The 13198-nt window shown below is 33.1% G+C and overlaps 1 protein-coding gene across 1 annotated transcript; it reads left to right on the top strand.

Moving 5' to 3' along the window:
• Positions 1-9023: 9023 nt before the first annotated feature.
• Positions 9024-11878, top strand: LOC123892780 (cytochrome P450 76T24-like). The gene is made up of 2 exons (XM_045942646.1): positions 9024-9939; positions 11122-11878. The coding sequence occupies exons 1-2, from the start codon at positions 9037-9039 to the stop codon at positions 11719-11721; spliced, it is 1503 nt and encodes a 500-aa protein (XP_045798602.1). The 5' UTR covers positions 9024-9036; the 3' UTR covers positions 11722-11878.
• The last annotated feature ends 1320 nt before the right edge of the window (positions 11879-13198 follow it).

Genomic DNA, 13198 nt, shown 5'->3' with positions numbered 1-13198 from the left:
ATTATCCCTTTCTAAAACTTTTTTTTATAGATAGGGCAAAACAGTCAGTAATGACTTTAAACGGAATTTCAACTGTCGGGTCCTTATTATCCCTTTTTAAAACTTTTTTTTATAGATAAGGCAATTGCAGCTACCTTAGCCGGCCTCTGCAACTGGCATATTCAACCTATTGGATAAGTTGTAATTTATGCACCGCTTAATAATTAAATCCTTTCTTTATCACCATTTTTTATATTTGATATTTGTTTTTCATAGAACTAATACTTGAAGCACTTGAAAATCAGGTGAAGTCACCTGATCATAAGACTGCGTATCATGCTTGTTTGACAGTTTCCTATGTTGCTAGCGTAGATAATCAACTTGTTATTAGTGGAAGTTTTATTGAACTCTTTAAGAGACTATTGATGAATTGGTTTTCTTCATTTAAAAAAAAAAAATCAAAGTTAGAGCCAATTCTATAAACTTATTTAAGTGTCTCTCGGATAATCGATTGCCAAAAATCAAAATTAAAATAATGAATCCAGAAACATGCTCAAACATTATCCTTGTAGGGTAATATCGAATGTTACAGTTAGATCTCAACATCATATTTACGGATTCATATGCCTTCGATTGTTTTGAGACAAGATGTCACAATGCCAGGATCATGACACGTTAGAAGATCACACAAGGGTTCCATACACACTTTATGCCAGAAGTACATGTCAACCGAAAAAAATACTATGACTTTTTTTAAACAAAGAATTATGTTTGATGGTTGATGACTTACCCCTGTCTATATGTAGTTGCAAGCTTCATCGTTTCTAAGACGCATTACTATAGAAAGTTTGACGATATGAAAATTGTAGCTAAATTTAATGTTCCTATGTTACTCAACATTCTCGTCGCTCTTTTTGTATATTAAACATTATTTACTTTCAATACTATAAAAATATGTTTGATGATAATAATGTGTCCATCGTATTGAACAGGCGGCGTTAATTCTATGCAATATTTCACTTGTTGTTGACCATGCAAAACAGTCAATAATGACTTTAAATGGAATTTCAATTGTCGTGTCCTTGTTATCCCTTTCTCAAACTTTTTTATAGATAGAGTAAAACAATCAGTAATGACTTTAAACAGAAATTCAATTGTCATGTCTTTGTTATCCCTTTCTAAAACGTTTTTGATAGATGGGGCAAAACAATCAATAATGACTTTAAACGGAATTTCAATTTTCGTGTCTTTGTTATCCCTTTCTAAAACAGGCCCATTAGAATAAATTCTAACTGTGGAGCTATTGGACGAATATTTCTCATTCGACAAAGGGCTCAAACATACAAAAAGAATAAATGAATTCAGAAACATAATCATAAAGTACGGTTTGAGGATAATATCCAACGTTACTGCTGGGTCTCCACACCCAATTGAGGCTGTAATATACTATAATATTGTTGGTCGTTTACTTGGCTTGCTTGAAAACGTTGAGTTGAATGTCAAAAATGGAGTTGTTTGGTCCATCTCAAATGGTATATTGTGCGGTTCTTCTACCAAAGTGAGATAGTGGGAAGTTCCATAGTGCAATATAAGTTTTTCATTTAAAAAAAGTTACAATATTTTCCTTGGTTGACAGGTACTTCTTGCATAAAGTGTGTATGGAAGCCTCGTGTGATCTTCTGACGTGTCGTGATCCTGATATTGTAACATCTAGTCTCGAAACAATCGAAGACATAGGTATCCGTAAATATGATGTTGAGATCCAACTGTAACATTCGATATTACCCAACAAGCGTATTTTTTTATCATGTTTCTGAATTCATTATTTTGTTTTTGATTCTTGTCAATTGATTATCCGAGAGACACTTAAATAAGTTTATAGAATTGGCTCTAACTTTTTTTTTAATGAAGAAAGCCAATTAATCAATAGTCTCTTGAAGAGTACAATAAAACTGCCACTAATAACAAGTTGATTATCTACGCTAGCAACATAGGAAACTGCCCAACAAGCATGGTACGCGGTCTCATGATCAGATGAATTCACCAGATTTTCAAGTGCTTCAAGTACTGGTTCTATGAAAACAAATATCAAATATAAAAAATAGTGTTAAAGAAAAGATTTAATTATTAAGCAGTGGATAGATTACAACTTATCAAATAGGTGGAAGATGCCAGTTGCATAGGCCGACTAAGGTAGCTTAACTTCCCTATCTATAAAAAAAAGTTTTAGAAAGGGATAACAAGGACACGACAATTGAAATTTCGTTTAAAGTCGTTATTGCCTTGAAAACAAATTTCGGTTTATAAAAACCGAATTTTACTCTGAATTTGTACTAAAAAAAAAATTCGGTTTCTGCGAACCGAAGTTTTTATCAAGGGCAAAATTGGAATATTTGGGGGTATAAAAGAAACACGGGGGCCCGAAGAGAAAACATCTGAAGTTAATATGCAGCAACAAACAGTATATAACAACCTCACATTTGAGTCCACCGTGGCCAGGATATTTGAAATGGATGTTAGTTTCTATGACGCAGCTGGAGCAACGGTTGGGGTTGTTGTTTACACGACCACCGAGGGCAGTTTGTACTTGATGGAACTAAACTCATCCATGGAAGATTATGCATATTCGAGGGAGAAGCGATGACATTCAAAGAAGTAATTGAAGAAGGGATTAATAGAGGACTCTCTCATGTCATATTTGAGAGTCACTCTAAAGTAGTAGTTGATGCTATTTCTTCTAGGCACGTCGGTACATAAAAAATTAGTATTGTAATCTTTCGTATTAAGTCTCTATTATCATTAGCTAAAAACTTTGAGGTCGAGTTTGTCAAGCGACAAACGACTATGATTCCATGATAACTCATCACTTAGTAAAGACAACCTATTCTTTAGCTAGTCACAATATTTTTTAATCGACTCCTATATATTAAAAATTACTTAATTAATGAAATGAATTAAGATTTTTATTCACAAGAGAAAACAGAAGTGAGAATTTTCAATTTTGTCTCGAGAGTTTTTAGTATATGGAAAAGGTTAAGGCAAGTGTGTACCGGATATATCACTAAGGGCCACATTTCACTTTTTTTTAATATGATATCGAAGTTTAATTTCCAGTCCACTATCCTTAGCGATGATAAATCTCCGTCAGGGAGTTTGTGAGGTACACAAGGTGAGTTCTCTTCTTTCAACCGAATTTTTTCGATACGCATGAATCAAGAATCGAACCACTAACTACATGCTTAAAATGATCAAAATCCTTACTATTGCACCAATTCATTGTTGGTGACATTTCACATGTTTTAGTTTTACCTAATATACTTTTCTTTGTCACATTATAACATTTGTTTTCTGCTTGAGCAGTGAGTTTAACTTGCAAATTGTCACCACAGCTAAACGCGATTCCTTCCTCCCGTCGCTTCCGTGCCGAGAACTTGTTATGTGATTGGTCGTGTGACGGTGGAGAAGAAATTGGAAGTGGTGGGGCGGTGGAGAAGAAAAGGGAAAGAATGAAATGCCTATTTTATGAGTTTCTCTCTCCAATTTTGGTTTTTGTGTCTCACCATCAGATTAATCCAAGGGATGAGAATTACACAGGAGAGAAGTCGGGAGACAATAAACATGAGAGGATCCAAATTAACAGTTTGGGTTTTATATCATATAATCTTTCAATTCAACGATCGATTTTGTAAAATTCGTATTCGTTATAATGTTATTCGAGACTAGGAATGACAATGGGTAGAGTATGGGTAGGGTACTATAGTACCCATCCCCATCCCCGTAATTTGAAAAATTACCCGTACTCATCCCCATACCCGCGTGGGTAACATCCTTTGTACCCGTCCCCATACCCTATGGGTACCTAAGTACACATACCCGTATCCGTTACCCGCATTTTTATTAAAAATAAATCGATCAATTATAAAATATCATATCATTTTAATATAATTAATTTTTTTAAAAAAAATTAATGTTGACTCATGAAAATTATAAACAAAAATTTTACTAACCTCATTTTAAAGTTCATTTCTTTGTTGACATATTAACATTGTGCTTGTATTATGTTATAAATAAACATTTTTATTAAAAATGTGTATTAGTTTAATAGTGTTGTTTTTTTTAAAATTGATATACATATGTAATTATATAATAATATATATAAAATAAATAAATATATATTATGCGGGTATGAGGCGGGGTGGGAACTAAAGTATCCGTACCCGCACCCATACCTGTTCATTTTTGCGGGTAATTACTCATACCCGTACCCAAAATGTGAGTTTTTACCCTACCTATTATAGATATTTTTTACGGGTGTCCACTGGGTATAAGTCAAATTACAATACCTATTCGAGACATGTGTATTGTGCAACACATGAATCACATGTTCATGTTAGACTTCGCAAAGCCAAAGTGTGTACAAGATTTATCACTAAGGGCCACATTTCACATGCTTTAGTTTTACCTGATATACTTTTCTTTGTCACATTTATAACATTTGTTTTCTGCTTGCGTGTAGTTACTTGGACCTTTTGTTTTACGTTGCTGAAATAGTATGTGAATAGTTGGTCTACTCTATATATGTATATAAACAGAAATTGAGCCTCAAATATTGAAAATGGATTTAACGCAATTATTTCGATAATGTAGTAACTGTTAATTAAGTGTGTGTTTGGTTTCCATTCTACACACCTTAGAATTTATTCTACCTTGCAAATGAAAAAAAAATAATATTGTGTTTGACTATTTTTCAGAATCAATTCTAGTTGAAGCCACAATTTTTAGCTTCTATGGTGGAGAGAATCAATTCTACATTTATGACATACAAACTTCTCTATTATTTCCTTAACAATCAATTGTGCATTATTATATCCAAATATAAATCAATTCTGTCAAACTCAAATTTGTTAAAATCAATTCTCTCAAACTCAATTCTGTCAAAATCAATTATGTCCACCATAGAACCAAACACATACTAAATGATATTAGATTAGTCAGGGCCATACGATAATGTTTCTACGGTCGAGATTGTCATTTGCGTGAAAGCAATACAACATTTTTGGTCCAAAAAGATGTGGCCCTGCTACACAGAACTACTGAGGTGCATATGGCAAGCCAACTGCAACACCTGAAATAGATTAAAATTAAAATAAAGATAGTACAGAGAAGATGAGGGGACAAAAAATCTGACCCAGCCAAACCACACAAATTACAAAAGTGTAGTAACAACCCAGAAGGGAATAATATTAAATAATATTAGGCTTAATTTGTAAAATGGTCTCTTAAAGATATTTTTTGTTTCAGATCGGTCCCTTAAAGAAAAAAAGATCCGAATAGGTCCGTTAAAGATATCCCCGTTAATCAGTTTGGTCCCTAAAAAAAGGTTCAAATAGGACCAAACTGATTAACGGATATGTCTTTAAGGGACCTATTCGAACATTTTTTTTTCTTTAAGGACCTATTCAGACTTTTTTTTTTCTTTAAGAGACCAATATAAAACAAAAAATATCTTTAAGAGACCATTTTACTCATTACACCATAATATTAAAAGAGTTTGAATTGTTTAAAGAGTTTGAAAGTATAAAATAATATTAAAAATTGAGTAGGATCTGTTTAATCAACCAAAAAAAAATTGTGAATTTTGATGTTCTAAGTTCTAACCAGTTTATTCTTGTGATATGCCGCCCCCTCAATGTATAGGCTGGACCAAGCTCATCTGGAAACTTTTTATTCCCCCTTCTAGATCTTTAGTTGTTTGGAGAATTATGCACAATGTTATCGCCACTGATGATAACTTGATCAAAAGAGGCCTCACGATAGTTTCTTGTTGCAGTCTTTGTGGCAGTAGTTACGAAACTGTTGCTCATCTGTTCTTGCGCTGCCCCTTTATAATGCAGTATTGGAACTGGTTATCTTCTTTGCTAGGCATGCCTCTTGATCTCTCAAATTTTGATTCTCTTCTTGGCATATGTAACAAAGGTTGGAGTCCTCAATTGCATGATCTCATTATTGCAGCCATTGTCAATATTTTGTGGAAGGTCTGGAAATGCAGGAACAATGTCAGGTTTAATGATATTTATCCCTATTTTTCTCGGGATCTGATCTATGTGAAAAGTCTTATTCATCAAGCAGCTCATTATTCCAAAGGTCACATGTACTCATCTATAAAAGAATTTTCTATCCTCAAGCATTTTGGTGTTGATTGTCATCCTCCCCCTCCGCCATCTATTAAACAAGTCAATTGGATCATGCCTCCTAGTTTTTGGGTGAAGTGCAATACTGATGGTGCCTCTAGAGGTTCTCCAGGTATTTCTTCTTGTGGTGGCATCTTTAGAGACCATCTTGGTACTTTTTTAGGTGCATTTTCGGCTAACATTGGTGTTGCAACCTCTCTTTATGCTGAAATTTGTGCTGCAATTTATGCTATTGAATTTGCTTCTGCTAAAGGATGGACCCGTCTATGGCTTGAATGTGACTATATCCTTGTAGTTCAAGCTTTCACTAATGTGAATGTGGTCCCTTGGAAGCTGAAGGTTAAATGGAAAAACTGTCTTCATATCATTCGGAATTTTCGTTTTAGATTTTCTCATATTTATAGAGAAGGAAATACTTGTGCAGACAGATTAGCTAATGCGGGTTTTTTTGTTGATGGGTTAGTCTGGTGGGATCAATTACCAAGTTGCTCTAGAGAGAGTTTCTTTAGAGATAGAGTTGGTTTGTCTAATTATCGCTTTCGTTAATCTTGTTTTGGTGGGTTTGGTTTATGCCCCCCCACCCTTTCTTTTGTTTTTTCATTCTAATAATACTTTTGGTGAGATGGTGGAGGAGTGGTAATGTATTGAGGTGCCAACATAGTTGGGATGTCGATGACTTACTATAATGCCATACTCTCCATTTTAGACAAAAAAAAAAAAAAAGTTCTAACCAGTTCGCCCTCTCTCATTTTTCTAATCCGACAACTGTTGATTCATAAAAGAAAAAAGAATATAGTACAGAGAAAAACAAAAAAGTTAAAGTGAATAACTGAGATAAGTTTTTGTGTGATTCATGCATCTCATGTGAAATTTAAGTCACCCAAAAAACCCACATTTTTTTATAAGTTCTCGTGTGATTCATGCATAGTTACGTGTGAGACTTTGTCAATTATGTACAAGACTAATTTTTCACTATATATAAATTTGTATTTATCGTGTATTAAATCAATTAGTCTCACTCACTATTAGATCAATATGTCACATCTTATTTAATGGTAAAATTTATTAATACAATAGTAAAAAAAGTTTATAAATTGTAAAAAATTTCTCTCACTTATACGTTATAGACTTACTTCATTCGGACACAATTATAAACAAAAAACACTTTTAAGTTCATTGAAAAAACAATGTATCCAGTCAATAATATAGACTAAATACATTATTTTTTCAATGAATCTAAAAAGTGTTTTTTGTTTATAATAGCATCTGGAAGAAGTAATTTACGGGTCAATGTTTTTAATAAAATATAGGCTTAAATGCACTTTTGATCCCCCTATTTTCAAAAAAATGAAGTTTTGGTCCCCATATTTTAAAAACTAACTTTTTAGTCCCCCAATTTTAACTTTTTTTGAGTTTTTATCCCCCATCCCATTTTAGGGCTATTTTTGTTGATGTGACATTGTCATTAATGCATATCAGCGTCCACGTGGACAAATTTAATATCCATGTTATTATTTATTTTTAATTCAATAAAACTTATTTTATATAATATTTTAATTATTAAAATTATCATATTTTTTAAGAAGAAATCAATAAAAAATAATTCAAAAACATCAAAAATCACACCAAACAATCCATAGCCCCCATTATCATCATCCACTTATCCAGTTATCCTACTCTTCTTACCAATCCAGAAAACAAAATAATCACGTTTCACCATCATCATCGTAAACTCATTAAAATAAAAAATCCCAAAATTCACAACCTCTAATTTATTAAATCAAAGAAAAAACAAACAATCACAACATGGACATGGTCCTCTTTGATTCAAATCAAACTATTGCATATTGAAAGCAAGTTTTGTGTTTCAAGAATCGCCAACTTTCATCATCATCATCATCCAACTTTATATAAAACCAATCTAGAATTCAACTTCAAACTTAAAACAATTTACGGGTTTTCATTCAAACCCATCCAAAGTCATAGATAGTTTAAATAGTATGAGTAATTTCTATTGAATCACAAAATCATCTCTAATTTCTTTTTGTTTTTAAAAATCTAGAAATTGTTGAGTTTGAACGGAAACTATAGGATTGGTAAAGGAATGATTCTCTCTAATGGTGAATAAAATTCTAGTAGTTGAAGGTTTGATAATTAGGGTTTCATATTTCATATTTTATAAGATTTAAAATTATTATCTCAGTTGAATATATAATTTTAATAATTAAAATATTTTATAAATAAAGTTTTATTGAATTTAAAAATATATAATAATGACATAGATATTAAATTTGTCCACATGAATATTGTCACATCATTGGTTAAAGACCACATCAACAAAATTAACCCCAAAATGGGATGGGGGATCAAAACTCAAAAAAAAATGAAAATAGGGGGACTAAAAAACTGGTTTTTAAAATAGGGGACCAAAACTTCATTTTTTTAAAAATAAGGGGACCAAAAGTGCATTTATGCTTAAAATATAAATCAACTTTTCTCCTAGTTTTTTATGCCCCCAGTTTTTTATCTATTATTTTTCATTTAACTTTCTGTATTCTCAAGAAATTAATTAATATTGAGATAAATTGACATAGATATTTATCTCTCAAAGAAATTAGATGTTATATATTGTTGGAAATTAAATTAAGTAGTAATTCCATCCATAAGATAGATAAGTGAGGTGTACCCGAGTTCAAACCGCGGCCCCTACATATAGAATGCAATGCTCCTACAAACTAAGTTAAGCTCACAAGAACAATATTATTATTATTTATATAAAAAAAATATTTTAACCATGTTACATGGTGGTTCTTTTCTTCTCTTATAAATATCCATATCACAAAAAGGAAAGGCAAACCAATGAGCCATGGAGTACCAAACACTTCTACTAGGAATTACCTTCGTAAGTGCAACCATTTTCATCTTCATTATTAGAAAATTAAGCCAAACTAAAAAATCTACAAAACTTCCACCAGGGCCACACCCACTCCCCATCCTAGGAAACATCTTAGAACTTGGCAAAAGCCCACACAAGACACTCACAAAACTCTCTAAAATCTATGGACCAATCATGACACTAAAACTAGGAACCATAACAACGATAGTAATCTCATCACCACAACTAGCCAAACAAGTCTTACATGAAAATTCCCAAATCTTTTCTAATAGGACAATCCCTCACTCTGTGTATGCAACCGAGCATTACAAATTCTCAATCACATGGCTTCACCCCTTATCAACATCATGGAAGAAACTTAGGAGAGTTTGTGCTACAAAAGTATTCTCTCCAAAACATCTTGACTCCACAAAAGTCATTAGACAACAAAAGTTGAAAGAATTATTGGATTATGTGAATGAAAAATGCAACAGAGGTGAAGTTTTTGACATTGGTAAAGCTGTTTTTATAACTATGCTTAATTCAATTTCAAACACTTTCTTCTCTATGGATTTGTCTCAAATCACACATGATGAAAAGTCTCAAGAGTTTGAGAATATTGTTTGGGGTATGATGGAAGAAGCTGGTAGGCCTAATATTTCAGATTTCTTTCCAATTCTCCGTCCATTAGATCCACAAAGTGTACGTGCAAGGATGACCGATCATATGAAGAAGTTGTGTGAGATTCTTGATGGAATTATTGAAGATAGAATTTGTTCAAGAGCTTCCAAAGTTGATTATGAGGTTTGCAATGATGTGTTAGATTCACTTCTTAACAATATTGGAGACACTAGTTCTGAATTGAGCCGCAATGAAATGGTGCATTTGTTTATGGTTAGTGTTATATTTTCAATAATTAAATTTTGATATTCATAAATTATTATTTTTTGGTAATGTAGTCTAGTGGCTAGAAATATCACCGTTAAGGTGGATAAGTAAGATGATCGGAGTTCAAACACTGATCCCCCGAATATATAATGCAATGTCCTATCAACTAAACTATAAGCTCACGCGACTATTAGGTACCGTTTGACCTAGCATTTTTTCCTTTCTTTTTTCTTAGAAGTAAAAAATTAGGCCAAACAACAATTTTTAAAAGCTCTGGTAAGAAAAAAAAAAACAGTTTCTATATTTAAAGAAAAATTATAATATATTATCAAACATATTTTTTAACCTTATTATAATAATTAAAAAAAACAACTTTTAACTTCTTTTTTTTTTAAAAAAAAGTAAGATATACCAAACAACATTAATTTTAGTTTTAAACCTATTATTTATAGCTTTATGATTAAAATAATTGCTACACCTAAAAAAAGCCGGGTCAAACGGTACTTTAATATCCATAATATATAGAAGTACTTTTTTTTTCTGTCTCCATTATCTGCCACGTTTTTGTATTTTAAAATTGGGGAAAACTAAAACTTAGTCATTTTGAGTTTTTCCTATCAAAATTTGGACGAGTTCGGGCGGATACCAACGGGTAGAAGTTCTATAGTATTGTCATGCCTAGTTCCCACTATGATTAAGCTAAATGTAAATTTGATTTCACTTTGAAAGAGACAAACTTAATTCTATGTATATAGAAGATTAATTTACATATTTGGACGTTGTCAAGTAGATCCGACTTTAGCTCCCGTCCCAAATTCATTTTAACTTTAGAAGAATCACATATTGTCACGTAAGGTGAAACATACATTATCCCTCGAAGAATTATGGATAATTTATCTAACAACTAAGGAGAATTAGCCACACAAAAATAAATTCATGAGTGATACCCACAAACTAACTTTTACCATATACTTACAAATTTATTTACGTGGCTAGTTGTTATTGATCGTTGCATAAATTATCCACAGTTTCTTATGGGTAACCTAAAAAAAAGCTAACTTAAATCTAAAATTGGGAAATTTTACTTCTATGAACAATTTTTAGTATTTTGCTTCATTGAATGGTTTTGCTAATATGATATGTTATATTTTTTTGCTGAACTTGAAAATATGATGTTCCATATATTAGGATTTATTTGTTGGTGGGATTGACACATCTTCAAATACAATTGAATGGATTATGGCTGAGTTATTACGTCACCCCGACAAATTAACAAAAGCAAGAAAAGAATTATGTGAAGCAATTGGCAAAGATGAAACACTTGAAGAATCACATATTTCCAAGCTACCTTACTTACAAGCAGTTGTGAAAGAAACATTTCGATTGCACCCTACAGTTCCATTATTGATACCCCACAAATGTGATGAAAATGTGAACATATTAGGCTTCAATGTCCCAAAAAATGCAGAAGTTTTAGTCAATGTGTGGTCCATGGGAAGAGATCCAACCATTTGGGAAAATTCAAATATGTTCATGCCTGAAAGATTTTTGGAGTGTGATATAAATTATAAGGGTAACAATTTTGAGCTTATACCCTTTGGGACAGGCAAACGAATTTGTCCAGGATTGTCGTTAGCTCATAGGATTGTGCATTTAATAGTGGCATCCCTTTTACGCAATTTTGAATGGACACTTGCTGATGGACTAATGCCAGAAAACATGAATATGGATGAACAATTTGGATTATCCTTAAAGAGGGTTCAACCTCTTCGAGTTCAAGCTACATAAATTAAACATGGTTGATTATATTTAAGAGTATGCTCATACTTACTATATGTATGTATTCTAGTTGTATACATTGTTTCATGGGGAGAAAGTCGATGAATAATGTATTTGCAATATCATATGATTTACTTTTTGTTTGGTACAATTAATTTTTTTTATACGAGGGAAGTCGTTAGACTAAATTACAATAAAACTCTACGATTGAAATAAACACCAGCACAGTCCTGCCATAAAAGGTTTGTGCAACCCGGCAAAGGACTATTAAAAACATGTATACCCGTGGGTAAAATTAAAGCGTGACCCGCAAGTCAGTTTGCAACCTGGTTGGCCTGCCTATAGGTGTGTTGCAAGGAAATCTCCCACTCCTGCATCTTAAGGAAATTGATGGAGGAAATAATAGAAGCACAAGGGTGATTGTCTGGACAACGCTTCACAATAAGGTCTACGACGACTATAGAGTCTGACTCCAAAATAACTTTACTGTATCCTTTCTCCGTGGCAAATTGGAGTGCTGATAGGATGCCCCAGAGTTCTGCCATAAGTGCTGAACAGTTCCCCAACTTTCGAGCAAATATATAGTAAATATGCCATATTTCATTGTAGCTTTGGATCGGTTCATCTGGCGGTTCCGTCGCCCCTTGTCAACTTTGTTGCTTGTTGGTGTGTTTTTGGGTGGTGGTTGTCGTTGCCTCCAGTGCGCTGGTGACTCGGATAGTTGGTTAACAATGTAGGTTCGACTTCGTTTGACTCAGATCTAGTTATTATTCTCGTTCGTCCCATGTATCACTATTTTTTTTGCAATTTAGTTTTAGATTTGTGTGTGGGTCCGCCGAATTGTGCCAGTGATGTGTGGGTTCAGTTGTTGTTTTCGTACCTAAAAGATAGGAACAATAGTTTCTCTCATATTTTAAAATTATTTATAACAAACTAATTTAAAGACCTTGTATTGTTGTAAATGGAATGAGGTATGTGCTCATGACGTATGATGGAATTGCTTGTAAGACTGCTTTTATCATTATTTCTTTACCGACTTTTGACAATGATCTTCCTCTCCACGAGTTCATCTTCTTCCACATTCGATCCTTTATAAATGAGAAAATTGCCTTCTTACTCCTCCCAATCATGGATGGTAGCGCCAAATATTTACCGGTCCCAAGAACATGTCTCACTCCTAAGACTCTTGCAAGGTCTTCTTGGGCTGCATGACTGATGTTGCGACTTATGAAGACTTCTGACTTATTTAGGTTAATTTGTTGTCCTGATGCCTCCTCATAAACTTTTAGTATTGATAATAATTGGTTCGCCTCCGTCAGGGATGCCCTGCAAAAAATAAAACAATCATCGGCAAAAAGTAAGTGGGACACCATTGGCGCCCCTCGACATATCTTCACCCCATGCATGTCTCCTCTTCCCACCGCCTGATTAATAAGGGCTGTCAAACCTTCCGCTACTATAATGAACAAATAAGGTGATAAGGGTC

This window comes from Trifolium pratense, linkage group LG6 (genome assembly GCF_020283565.1).
Source record: "Trifolium pratense cultivar HEN17-A07 linkage group LG6, ARS_RC_1.1, whole genome shotgun sequence".
In the NCBI taxonomy this organism is placed as follows: domain Eukaryota; kingdom Viridiplantae; phylum Streptophyta; class Magnoliopsida; order Fabales; family Fabaceae; genus Trifolium; species Trifolium pratense.
This window is presented reverse-complemented; position numbering and strand designations above follow the sequence as displayed.